This window comes from Stegodyphus dumicola, chromosome 7 (genome assembly GCF_044657685.1).
Source record: "Stegodyphus dumicola isolate Sdum_Otavi_A_Nest chromosome 7, ASM4465768v1".
NCBI classification, from domain to species: domain Eukaryota; kingdom Metazoa; phylum Arthropoda; class Arachnida; order Araneae; family Eresidae; genus Stegodyphus; species Stegodyphus dumicola.
In genome coordinates, this window is record NC_140774.1 from 120,872,644 (window position 1) to 120,886,006 (window position 13,363).

The 13,363-nt window shown below is 32.0% G+C and overlaps 1 protein-coding gene across 5 annotated transcripts in view; it reads right to left on the reverse strand.

Moving 5' to 3' along the window:
* The window catches only part of Myo61F (unconventional myosin 61F), a 225,143-nt gene that overhangs the window by 96,657 nt on the left and 115,123 nt on the right, over positions 1–13,363 (reverse strand). For all 5 annotated transcript variants that reach the window (XR_015042187.1, XM_035351277.2, XM_035351276.2 and 2 more), the window contains exons 5-6: positions 5,036–5,116; positions 4,758–4,937 (exon numbers count right to left, since the gene is read on the reverse strand). Coding sequence is in view for 4 of the 5 variants with exons in the window: in XM_035351277.2 (XP_035207168.2) it covers positions 4,758–4,937; positions 5,036–5,116 (261 nt within the window). In the remaining variant the exon portion in view is untranslated. The remainder of the gene's footprint in view (positions 1–4,757; positions 4,938–5,035; positions 5,117–13,363) is intronic.

The following is a 13,363-nucleotide window of genomic DNA, read 5'->3' on the forward strand; positions in this document are numbered from 1 at the left end:
AAATAACACACTTGTTAACTTTTGGCTAGACCAAAAAAGAAGAATTTAAAGGCATTTCAAAATAAAGCTATTAAATTTTATTGCCTTTTTGCACATCCTACAAAGATTCTATTCCATGTTACATTTGAAAAATAAACACAGAACAAAATTAAAAGTGATCCTAATTTACAATTAAAACTAAGTGAAATAGGACTAGACATAAAGAAATTGATCTCTCTTAAACAGGCCCTAATTTTGCACTTAAATTTTAAAATTATAGTATAACTTAAATTTTGATAAATAAAATGGTAACCAATTTTTAATATTTTTTATGTGTGCATATTTAATACAAATAGTCAGTAGGTTGTGCAAATGGCAAAACATATATTTTTTTTAAATATATTAAATGGAAAATTGAAAAATAATCATTGTAAAATACAGCAGTTGTAGTAAAGCTTTTCAATTTTAGTTTAGGTGGTATGTGTTAGTCAAAAGGTATAGAACCGCTGCTCTACATTAATTCTCTTAATGTTACTTATTTAGAGAGAAAACTTGTTTAAAAAAAGTATTTTAAACATATATATATATAAAGTGAATAATTACAAAGTAAAAAACAGTTCAAAATCTAATCCAACTACACACTGATAGCAGCAACAAATGGTGGTAATAATGCAAAATAAAACATACATTTGAAATTCCTCACATATTCAGTTCGGAATAAATCACATGTAAAAACCAAAAACCAGAAGCATAGTGGCAAAATGCAAGAAAAGGGGGGTGGCAAAATATGCCAAAATGAAAAATGAAATTTGCATCTTTTGCTGCATCACCATCAAAGGTTGGTCAATGTAAAAAGTAAATAAATAAAACAGCCTGTTTCTAAAATGACAGACATGAATTAAAGCCTAAAATTTGCAAATAGTCTTAGAAAAATAACAAAAGTTATGTCTTGATCAGTCTAAGCCCTACAAGCCGAAGTAAACACTGAACAAAATTGCAAAACTTAAGCAGCAGAAACACAGACAAACTCAAAACGATTGCACAAAAAAGACAAATTTATACAACTATTTTGAGTAGATTGAGTCCAAGAAAAAAATTATCAAAAATAATAATCCAATACTTGAAAACAAAAACGTAGGCAGATTTTTTAATCGAATATCTGAAAAAATATAAATAAATATAAATTTTGAAAACAAATATGTACAGCTTAAAAAATAAAAATTTAAAATCTCAGTGGACCTAGTCCAAAAATTTGTAAAACAGAAGTAATCCAACATATGAGAAAATGGAACAGCTGTCATATATGGACTGGGTTGGTGAAAAATTTTTTGCCGAACAATTTTTGGCACAATTTTTGGCGAGAAACACCACAATTTTACTTATCTAAATTTTTTATTTACATACTTAAAGCCTAAAACTGTTTGAAAAAATGTCTTTTGCATTTTCACTTATGCTAAAAGTCCAAAACAAAAACAAAAAAATTAGGTAAGTGTGAATTTTCTCATCAAAAATGTTTGATGACAAATTTAAACTAAAATAACATTTAAAATTCACCAAACAATTTCAACACAAATAAATTCAAAAAATTTTTTTAAATAATAACACAAAATTAAAGCAATGCAACAATTAAAATAAATCTCTACAAAATTAAAACAATAAAAAAGTAAATTCACTTACTATTCAAAATAGTTCCCAAAAAACCAAAATATTAATTTCAAACAAAAACTCATAAGAACAGACACATCACATATATAATCCAATATACTTTCATTAATAAAACTATGCCAATCACACAAAGCATGTGACCCAAAATGCAATATGTCAGACATCTTTCTACGATTCAAAACTTAAAACATTACAATAAAAATTTCCTTTAAAGTCAACTTACTGCAGGAAAACAAGAATCTAAACCTCAAACTTCGTCGAGAACCACATTTTTCAATTCAACAATTTTTCGGCAAATCCACAAAAATCCATCAGAAACAATTTTTTTTCCAAATCTTCATATCAGATCCACAGTTCTAACATGTCAAGTTTGGCTTCAAAAATCCTGTATCCCATAAAAACTGCAAAAATACACTTCTGTCAATATGAAAACAACCGTGAACAAATGCTTCATTAATAATTCTAACAAGGTACCATCTCTAAAACTAACTAGCTTGAATACACTCTAAAACACATGGTTGATATCGCTCCATATATCTAGCTTGTGTGGAGAGTGGTAGCATGGTGGTAACATCTAGCTTGAATACACTCTAAAACACATGGTTGATATCTCTCCACAACTTCCTTCATGAAACTATACACCATTATTCAAACGTACCATCTCTAACACTAACTAGCTTGAATACACTCTAAAACACATGGTTGATATCGCTCCATACATCCAGCTTGTATGGAGAGTGGTAACATCTAGCTTGAATACACTCTAAAACACATGGTTGATATTTCTCCACAACTTCCTTCATGGAACTATACACCATTATTCAACACGTAACCAAAGAAATACCACGATGGAATAAAAGCACATTCCCCACAAGTTTCCATGTAAGAATTGCCATACAAACAAAATATTGCCAAAATATCAACTAAAACACCCAACACAAAATATCACCACATTTGCAGATGACGCTGCTAGTACTTTTTTTTTTTTTTTTTTTTTGGTTTTGGTTTTATTAGATTACGGCAAAGCACTCGAGGGCTATCTGCCTTAAGGGAGGGATGCCTTCGTGGAGGACTTTCTAAGGGAAACTGGCTCGTATACACGTTACACATGGGGAAAACCACGAAAACGCCCATGCAGCCAGCCCGTTTGCAGGATTCGAACCTCGGACCGAACTACCAGTGTTCAGCGACCGCTGCTAGTACGAACACAATTTATTTTTAGTTTATCAAGTAACTGCTCATGCTAAAAAAAACCTAAAAGAGTACCCACCTAAAGGCATTTTTTTGGCTGTTACTTGAAACTTTCTTTTGGCTTGAGAATAAAAAATGCAATTTCATATAGTCCACTGCTTTTCACATCAGATTGTCAGAATGTATGCTAATTATATTTCAGTAACAATGCCAAATATACAACTAGGCAAAGCAATAACCTTGTGTGCGGCATAGATTTTAAGAAATACCAAGAGTTTTGAGGACAAACAGGTACATGTCCTCTTAATTACGAACAACGAAATGCTGCAACGAAGCGAGAAGCCGCAGCTGTATTTATACCAAAAGCAACATAAAGCGAAGGAGAAGGCAGTGCAATCTAACCACATAATCAGTAATAATTGAAAATGTTCTTAAGAGTAAATGTAATTTTCGATACCACTTGATTTTTTTTTTTTAGTCCAAAGGGATTTGAATCCCGAAGGACTATTAGCTTCGTTTTGGCATTTTGCGTCGGACGGATAAATGTCGATTCACTTTTCAAACTGTTGCCATAAAATGTTAGAGTCCTGCATTACATTTGAAGAAATTAAATAATGAAAATCTGCGTAAATGTATGTATATTTCTCACATTGTCATAAAATAACGGTACATAGAGTCATCGAATTTTGAATAACGTAATCCTCCAATGAATATGAGCATGTGGAAAACCAAATTTGAAATTTGAAATTTGTTTTATGATCGATTTCCTATTTTTTAAAACATTGACGAATTTTTGATTAACAAACTCAAGGATTTCAAAGCGAGCAATGGCAACGTTGTGCAGAAAAAACATTTTTATCTCCAGCGCGTGAGTCTCTGTATCGGAAATTCTAAAGATATGCTCGTTTTAAAACTATTTTGCGATATTGCTGTTGCACTGGATCTTATGGTTTAAGTGCGAGGAACATGATATTTAATAAAGAAAGGTAACACACAAAATGTTAAAAAAATGCCCCTTTGGACGTAATTTAAAATCTGAAACATTTCAGATATTTTTTTTTCCCCCATGTTGCTCTGGCATACGACATTACCTAGTTGCTCCTTTCGAAGGCAGTTTTTCCACTATTATATGCCAATATCACCAAATGTTCCTGTTTCCGGAGGGTAACCGCTATGAGCAGAATCCAAGCTTTAAGTCATAACAGATGCATGTTTTACTGGTAATAGTCTAACATTCCAAACATCTCTCCATTTCAGCAGCACAATAACATTGCCATCTTCTTGTGCTATCATTTAACCTTTTTTCAATGGCTACAACATCACAAAACTTGGCACAATTTTTTTTTTACTACACAATTCCAACAACATGGATCTTAAAATTAAAGAAATTTTTACTGCTAATTCATAGCTTATGCAAAAGTTGTTGACAAACTAAGTTTTTTCTTCATTTAGTAATTTACCTGCATATTGGCAACTTGCTTTCTTCCACCGGTATCTTGCCTAGAATATATTTTCACAGACCATATATACCCCTCATGGAAGCACAGTTTGAATAGTTTCATACCATACTTATGAATTTTTGTTGGTATGTATTGCCTGAATATTAAGTCATCCCCTCCAAGCAACCGACAGTGGTATTTGAGCCCTGTGAGAAACTCAACCAAATGAATATGATAAACATGTTTGCATTGCCAAACAGTATCACATGTAGCTACAAATTATACTAAGAATTAGCAAATGGCAAAATAATCACATAAAAAATAACAACACTCCCTAGGCAAATTTTGTAGGATGTAAAGAGAAAATTCCATTCATTTATGGAATTTCAGTATTTATACTGGTTATTATTACAGATTTAACTTCAACAAGAAGACTCTAAAGGAAAACTAATTTTAATATTACTGCTTTTTTGGATGTCTTACCTGACTGAGATAAAAATAAGCAGAAGGATCTCTTCTTAACTGTAAATCCTCCAGAAAATTTTCATCAGCTCCAGCCAGAAGCTGATAAAAGATATGAAAATTTCTTTCCCCTTGATTCTGGTGTACTACTCGAGATTTCTCCAACAAATAGTTCAAAATATGACCACCTAAAGGAGTACCCTAAAAGAGCAGTATAAGTTAAGTTTACTTATAGTGAATTCAAACCAAAAAAGTGTTTAATTATAGTGAATTCAAACCAAATAAATTTTAAAACTCACCAAAAAATCAAATTCTACATCCATATATTTTCCAAAACGACTTGAATTATCATTCCTATTAGTTTTAGCATTCCCAAAAGCCTACATAAGCAAGATCATTGATAAATAAAAGAATGTATATAAATATAAAATAAAATTCGATATAAGTTAAATATTTTTTCCATGCATGTATACATACCATAGAAATGTATCATGTATACATGTGTATGTATATATACATATAATACACAGAAATATATATATCATAGAAAATATACTGTGCAATATTAATAAAACCAATACAAATATTAAAATTTTAAATCTTGTTTCCAAAAGTGCATTTCAAAAAATAAAACATCACACACTCATTTTTCTATCAGTTGAAAAATATTAACTAATGTTTTATAAAAATTGCCACTTTTCAGTTACAATACTGATTGCCAGCTTTCATATATAGTAAAAACCCTTCAAAAATGTATTTATGTTCAGTAAAGCAGCGCTGTGCAACTTATATCATAACCCACAAGCCATATTTTCTTCACCAAACATTTTGGGGGCTAAAAAGGTTGATAAATGAAAAGTCAATTTATGTTAATAAAAATTTTTTTTTATTTATACTAAAAAGAAAATGAGAACATTGTGGCCATAATTGTTTAGCAGCAATATCTTTTATGTCCACATCAATATTTGTTGTGGCAAGTCTAATTATATCTTCAAGAGTGGAATCTTTAAAACTGTTTCTATATTTTGACTTTATATATTTCATGCTTTATATATGCACGCTCGCAGATATAGGTACTTCCAAACATTGATACAATTTGAAGTCCAAATTATCTAAAAATTTGAATATTTTTACTCCAGTTACTCCACGAGATGTAAAAAATGGGTCAGCCTGCAGGTCGCATAATTCTATTTGATATTTAAGATCAACAAAGTTGATATCAATATTAATTGGATCACAAAATAAATCAATAGATGGTTTAAGATCATCAAATTGAGAAAATCTTTCATTGAAATCTGTAATTAGTGTATCAAATTTTGGTAGAAATATTTTTAAATTCGCTTCTATATTACATTCCTTCATTTCTTCGTGAATCTCTTTGCAAGATTCAAAATGAAATAAATTATTTTCCTCCAAATTAAACCTTAACAATTTTAATTTGTTTCTTAATCCAGTAACATATTTATAAAGGCAACATACATCTTGATCTTGTCATTGTAAGGATTTATTCAAAATATTTAAATAATTGTAATGTCCGTTAGAAAAGCAAGTGAATAAATAACATTTTTATCAACTAAATTTGCTGTCAAATTTTCATTGACGGCAATTTCCGTGAGAAAAAGATGAACTTCTTTTCAAAGTGTAAAGAATCTCCTCAAGTACTTTCCAGCACTTAACCAACGAACGTTACTATGTAAAAGCAGATCTCCATTACTCAGTTTCCAATTCATTCAAAAATGTTTTAAATTTTCGGTGTTTAAGAAAACGATTTCCAGCGAGAATTAAATTAGTAATTTTGCAAACCTTGTCCATTACGTCTTTTAGTTGCAGGGATAAAGCACATAATGCCTCGTGATGGATAATACAGTGTAACATATGACATGTTATTCCTTCTTTTTGCAAGAGTCCCGCAAACCCTATATTTTTGCCCATCATAGCTCTAGCACCATCGGTTACAATAGCAGTACACTTGTCAAATCCGCCATACTGCTATACTGAACATTTTAATTGTTTGTGAATATCTTCACCTTTTGTTGTTCTGTGTAATGATTGTAATTTTAAAAGTTCTTCTGGATAATTATAGTTTTCATTTACAGTTCTTATAAAGATAAGCATCCGACTTGTATCAGAAATGTCTGTGCTTTCATCAAATGCTACCGAAAAATAGCAGCAACTATTGATTAGGTTTTCTAAGTTATTAGTGACATGCATGCTAATCAAGTTTACACGTCAGTTTACAGTCTGATAAGAAAGTTATACCGTTTGAAATTTTCTTACCATTCGTTATTATTAAATACTTGAGCCATTTTTATGGCACATTCTTTAATGAATTCTCCATTCAAAAATGGCTTCTTTGCCTTTACTATTTCTAAACAAACTTCAAATGATGCAGTTACAGATGTTTCTTGAAATTTTGGTTCTTGATTAAAATAAATCGTTTGATGATCCAGCTGCTTTTTCATTTTTTTCTATTTTCATGTCTCGCGTGTACGAATGGTACTTTTTCATGCAATGAAAGATAATGGCGCTTCAAGTTATATTCTTTACACACAGCTATGATTTGTAAACATTCCAAACACTGTGGTTTGCCATTCTTGTTCAGAATAAATAAATAATGTATCTCCAAACGATTTTGAAATTCTCGATTTTCAAGGTCTATTTTTCTTTTATTAGTAGCAATCATATTCAATAATTATTTTAATAAATAAATATGAAATTAAGTTAATAATATTATAACACAGTCACCCCTCAACAAATTCTAAACAAGACTACACTTGCACGATTGCGATCCGATCCGAGCATTTTATGAAAAGATATTGCGCGGCAGTGCAACGTGTCAGGCTCAATAACAGGAATTTTGTCTATATGGCACATAATGTGAATGCTACATGACCGTGGTATCCCAAGGGAAGACTAAGGGAGTGGAAAGGTGTGCGGCCAACAGTAATAAGGCCAGTGAAGCAAATGGAGTTGTAAAATGGAGAAGCAAAATACTGCGAGGTGTGAACCTAATACTGCATGAAGAATAACATGTGAAAGTAGAGAGAATACACAAAATATAATGCCAAGTAAATGAAATAAAATAAAATGCTAGTAATGAAATTGAAGCTATATACTATATCTATACTATATACGGTGCAGTATTTAGGTGGAGAAATTAGAATTGCGGGTGAGGTGGGCTGCGAGGGGGTAAATATCGTGGTCTTCTTGGAGAATTTCATAATTAAAAACATTTAAAGAGCTTAGATGTAGGCATTAACGTGCTTTAGCAAAAAATTTTTCATTTGTAAGCTGCAGTAGTCATCCATATACTCAATTTTTAAATCTTTATGCAATGTATCGTTGCTAATTAAGTAGTGGGTGTTCGTAATCCGGAGTAGATACTTATTTTGGGTGACCTGTAATTTTGCAATCTCTGAGTTGGAGGGTGTGGCCCATGCCGGTGAGGCATAACAAAGCACCGGTCTGATAACAGCAGTGTAGATGTGCCTCTTTTTGACCAGATTGCGTTTCAAGCTTAAACTTAGCAGTGGATTTAATTGGTGAATAATATACAAAGCCTTTCGTCTGACCTTGTCAATATGATCTGACCAGGTGATCTTATGATTGATGACAACCCCTAAATAAATTGCCTTCTTTACAAGTGGAATCGTCTCATTTAAAAGACTGAGAATAGCATTAATAGCTTTCCTTTGCCTTCTCCTGATAATCATTATTTGTGACTTTTGAGCATTTATTGCGACACGCCATTTGATGCACCAGTCTTCAATGTTAGGCATGAAGATCTGCAGGTTTTGAATAGCGTGCGTTGGATGGATAGATTTAATCGCTAATGTATTGTCATCTGCATAGCATCCAAGAAAGCTGTTGTGGTCATTCTGTAATTTAGGGAAGTCCATCATATAGTAAAGATACAAAATAGGTCCTAAAATGGATCCCTGGGCTGCACCGGCGCACATTCTTCTGACGCTAGAGGTGTCCTGACCTACTGAGACATAAAATCTTCTGTTAATGATAAAAGAATTGATTAGCAGAATTAGTTCCCGGCCAAAATTTCCGCATGATTGCATGAATCAACCAAATAGCGCAGGGTAGTGTGCGCATCACGTGCGCCAACCATAGATAAAAAACAAACAACCACAAATATAATATGCGGTGCCAACGTTGAACCAACCATCATCAAACATTAAACGGATTGCTGCTGTATTCAGCCAGGTTAAGTGAAGTTACGTAAACTAAATAGTACCTACTTTAAATTCAAATTAGATTTAAATTTTCACATAGTAAAATAATTTTAAATTAATAATAATAATTAAGTAACATAAATTTATTCATAGTAAAATGTACTCGCAGGCCGTAAAAATAATTTGGCGGGCTGCCAGTTCAACAGCTCTGCAGTAAAGCATAAAAAATTATTCCAAAGTGAATATCTTACTTCAAATTAAATTACTATCACATACTGCTTAAAAAAACTATTATTAATATCATTTAATAATTTGCTTAAAAAAACTATTATTAATATCAAGAAAATATATAAGCTAAAAATAGTAATTACTGTCCTACCAGGGAAAATTCTAAAAATTTCTGCGCTCGCGCATTATCCCGTCAACCATGAAACTGTCACCAGGTAACACAATTTAATGGCAATTATTGATAAGCATGATATAACAGCACACTCATAACATCTGCACTTTTGTTTGATGCAACACTGATTGATTCTTAATAAGCCACCTTTTGTTTTCAAGAACAAGCATAAAATTTCACTGCTACTGCTGTACTTTTTCCCTACATTTTGAAAACAAAGATGATAAAAATTTGGGACCTGCTTTCTACAAAACAGCAAGCGATGGATTATTTCCAATTTTGAGATCATGCCACCAAAAAAGTGTGTATTAATGGACAACATATGGTCAGTTGAATATAGCCAGCAAAACAGTGACTGGAACAGTTATTTGTGAAAAGCTTGCACTCAGCATTATATACAAGCTTCAGGTAACATTGTAGATCCTAACAAAATAGTCGAAATTCGCAAAAGCTTTTTTACGAACTACTTAAAAATGAAGCGAGTTGAATACCGACTATTTATTAATAAAGAGGTGTCCTTCAGAATTCCACGGGAACGACTGGTGCAACTTTGATGAGATCTCTGGTAAATCCCATGGTTTGATGGAGCCAATTTTCATGATTGGCGGGATAATACGCAAGTACCAATTTACATATATGTAAACACAACTAGTTAATTTTGAAGAAGCGTCTAAAAATATTTTTTAAATTCACATTTTCATTTCTTTCTTGCATCATTTTGTCAATTAATAGAGGAAAACTGCAAAATTGCAATTTTTGCAGTTTGCAATTTTTCTTTGAAATAATGCAGACTTCTTTAATAACCTTCAGTCTTTCAGAAAGTATCTCCCTTAACTTTCGTTCATCTTCTACTTTTTCATTCTTTCTTTTTTTAATATTTTTTTCAACCAGAATAACAGTTTTACTATTTCCTAGATGATCATTTTCATCTTACTTCATCCATTCACATATCATCACTAGGAGACTTTTTCTCATAGCATGAAATCACCTTTGTTAAATCTTTAGTAAGCCTAAAATTTTTTCTTTCGAAACCTATTTCCTAAATTAAAATCAATTTTCTTCAAGAATATTTGAAGCTAAAGTTTAATCCCAGCCTAATATTTAAAGATTCATCTTACTACATCCAAAATTCTTATAAACTTTTTTCTTCATACCTTCATCTATAAGCTTAGTCATGAAAGAAACGGGGATCCTCATTATCAATAAATTCATGAAAACTGTTCTTAAATTTATAAATATCTTCCATGACAGATGTTTATCTATCATACCCTATACCTCTTTCTCCACTTGTCAAACAAGCCAACATTTACAGTAAATTCTACTTCTCGTCCTTCTTGAAATTTCTGACATAATTTGAAGTGTTTTTTAGGAGCAGTTGGGTGTGAATATAACCTATTATTGACATTTCTTACGTTCTTATTTGCTTTAATCATAAAATAAATCTTTGCACATTTTCTTCATATTCAATAACTTTTTAACTTTTTTCAAAGTTTTATTACAATATCTTTTCATACATTGCGACATATATTCAGATTTCTTTGTTTTCATACTTTTAAATATTATCCATCAAATGCCTAAATCCATCATTATTTTAATTATACTTTCTCCTTTATTCAATTATTTTAATGAATTTAGTTTGATGTCCTATTGACTTATCTTGTTTCTTTTCCATTCTGTGCTGCAGCATAAATGTACTTCCCTGACTTCAGATAATTGGATTCACTAACAATGAGCGACAGGAAGATTTTATATTTATCCCAAAATGATAAGCATGTGATCGTCTACGGACACAAGCTTTCTGACTTTCAAGAATCCAACCAGGGATGGTTATAGTAGAAAAATCAATTCCTCAAGACCAAAGAAACAAGTTATAAGCAATGCCCATCTTTTCAAAGAATAAAATTACTGTTAAACCAAACAACCTAGAGAAGGAAAATAAGAACATGTGAAAATTTTCATTAAGATTTCTGATATTTTCTAATGGAGAGGAATAATGAATTTTGTGGATGTCAAGTTATTCAAAGTTGATTTTGAAGGGTTCTACTGAATTAAAAATGAGAATTACTCAAAATATTTATGATAATAATGAGAGGACAATTTTCATGAAAATCCATACAGATATATATTACTAATTCAGAAGTCAAACAACAAAAATCAGTGTTAATTTACAAAATTTTCACAGGACTAGTTTCGATGGTTTTACCGAACCATCATCTTCAGCTGCAAAACCGCAAATGAACAAGATAGGAAATAATGTTTGGATAAGATAAGAAAGCCTGGACAAGAATAAGCAAGGGGCGCCATCTGTTGGCGAAACCAGAACTAAAACATAATTTCTCTAAAAGCCGAAGGCAAATTTGGATTGGAATTAGGATCGTTAACTAGAACAGAAAGATTTTTATGAATGTGAAATGCCTCTAGAAAATCCAGTTCTCCAATGGAAGATGTTTTTTGAATAATTTTGGCAGCAGAAAAATTGAAAGTGTGATTTTCGGACCAACAATGTTGAGCAACAGAAGACTTCTGTGTTTCCTTTTTTCTAACATATGCCTCATGTTCTTTGACGCGAAATTTTAAGGCTCTCTTAGTTTGGCCAATGTAAATTAAACCGCACTGGCAAGGAATCCTATAAATACCCCAGGAATTCATATCCGGAATGGGGTCCTTGAGTACAGAAGTTGGAATTTTATTGATGGGAGAGTAAACAACCCGAAAGTTAAATTTCTGCAAAATATGTGCAACTTTATAGCTAATTGATGGAAAGAATGGAATGACAACAGAATTTTTATAATCTCCTAAAATAAGAGTGTGGCTTTTAGTGTGTTGAGATGATAATTTTTTAACTGCTTGATTAATAATGTTGGGTGAAAAGCCCCTGTCAATAGCTATTGCTTTTAAATAATTTAGCTCTTCATCAAGGGCTAGTTTGGAGGAGCAAACTTGAAGAGCACGGAAAACATAGGAATAAAATGAAGCTAACTTTTGTTTAGTCGGATGACATGATTTAAAGTGTGGTGGAAGGCAAACCGATGAAGGTTTACGGTAAACTGTAGTACTGAAGTTGGATGTGTTACGTGTGACCAGAATGTCGAGAAACGGAAGAGAATTGCAAGTCTCAAGTTCAAAAGTGAACTGAATAGCAGGATCAATAGAATTCATTGTTGAAAGAACTCTATTTAAATCATGTTTATTACCTTCAAACAGGATAAAAGTATCGTCTACGTAGCGGAACCATGCCGGGAAGTTTAAAGTTTCAAACAATTTTGATTTATAATGCATGTAGATATCAGCCAGGATGGGACTGAGGGGGCTTCCCATGGCTAATCCCTCAGTTTGCTTGTAATATTTATTTTGGAAAACAAAATGTGTTTGTTTTAAACAGAGTTGAGTGAGAGAAATTAGCTCATCAATTTCGATGCAAGAGAAATGAAATTCGCGAAGTCTGGTTTCTAGACATCTTAATGCACCCTCCACTGGGACATTGGTGAATAATGATTTTACATCAAAAGAAACCATGAGTAAATTACGAGGAGAAATGTTTTTAACCTTTTTTACAAACTCTATTGAATTTTTTATGGTGTAAATGTTATTGTCTAATAGAGTGGAAAATCTAGAAACTAAATATTTAGCTAATGGATACGAGGCAGTACCTAAATTTGATACAATAGGGCGGAAAGGAATATCACTTTTATGAATTTTGGGAAGAGCATATAATCTGGCACAATTCGCAACAGATGGGATAAGCGAATGTTTTAAGTTGCTTGAAATGATTTGCGAAGATTTGATCGCAGTTTTTATTTTGGATAAGTCCGAAGGTGAAGGATCTTTAGGGATCGGATTATATGTTCCTTCGTTTAAGAGTTTAGTGACACCATCGATGTAAGTGTTCTTATCCATGACGACTATCTGGCCACCTTTGTCGGCCTTTGAAATGACAATATCCGGGTTAGAATGAATCTCGCGCATTGTAGCTCTTTCTCTCGCAGTTAGATTTGGTTTCAAAGGTTTATTATTGAATTTCACATTATGAGCGATAAGATGCC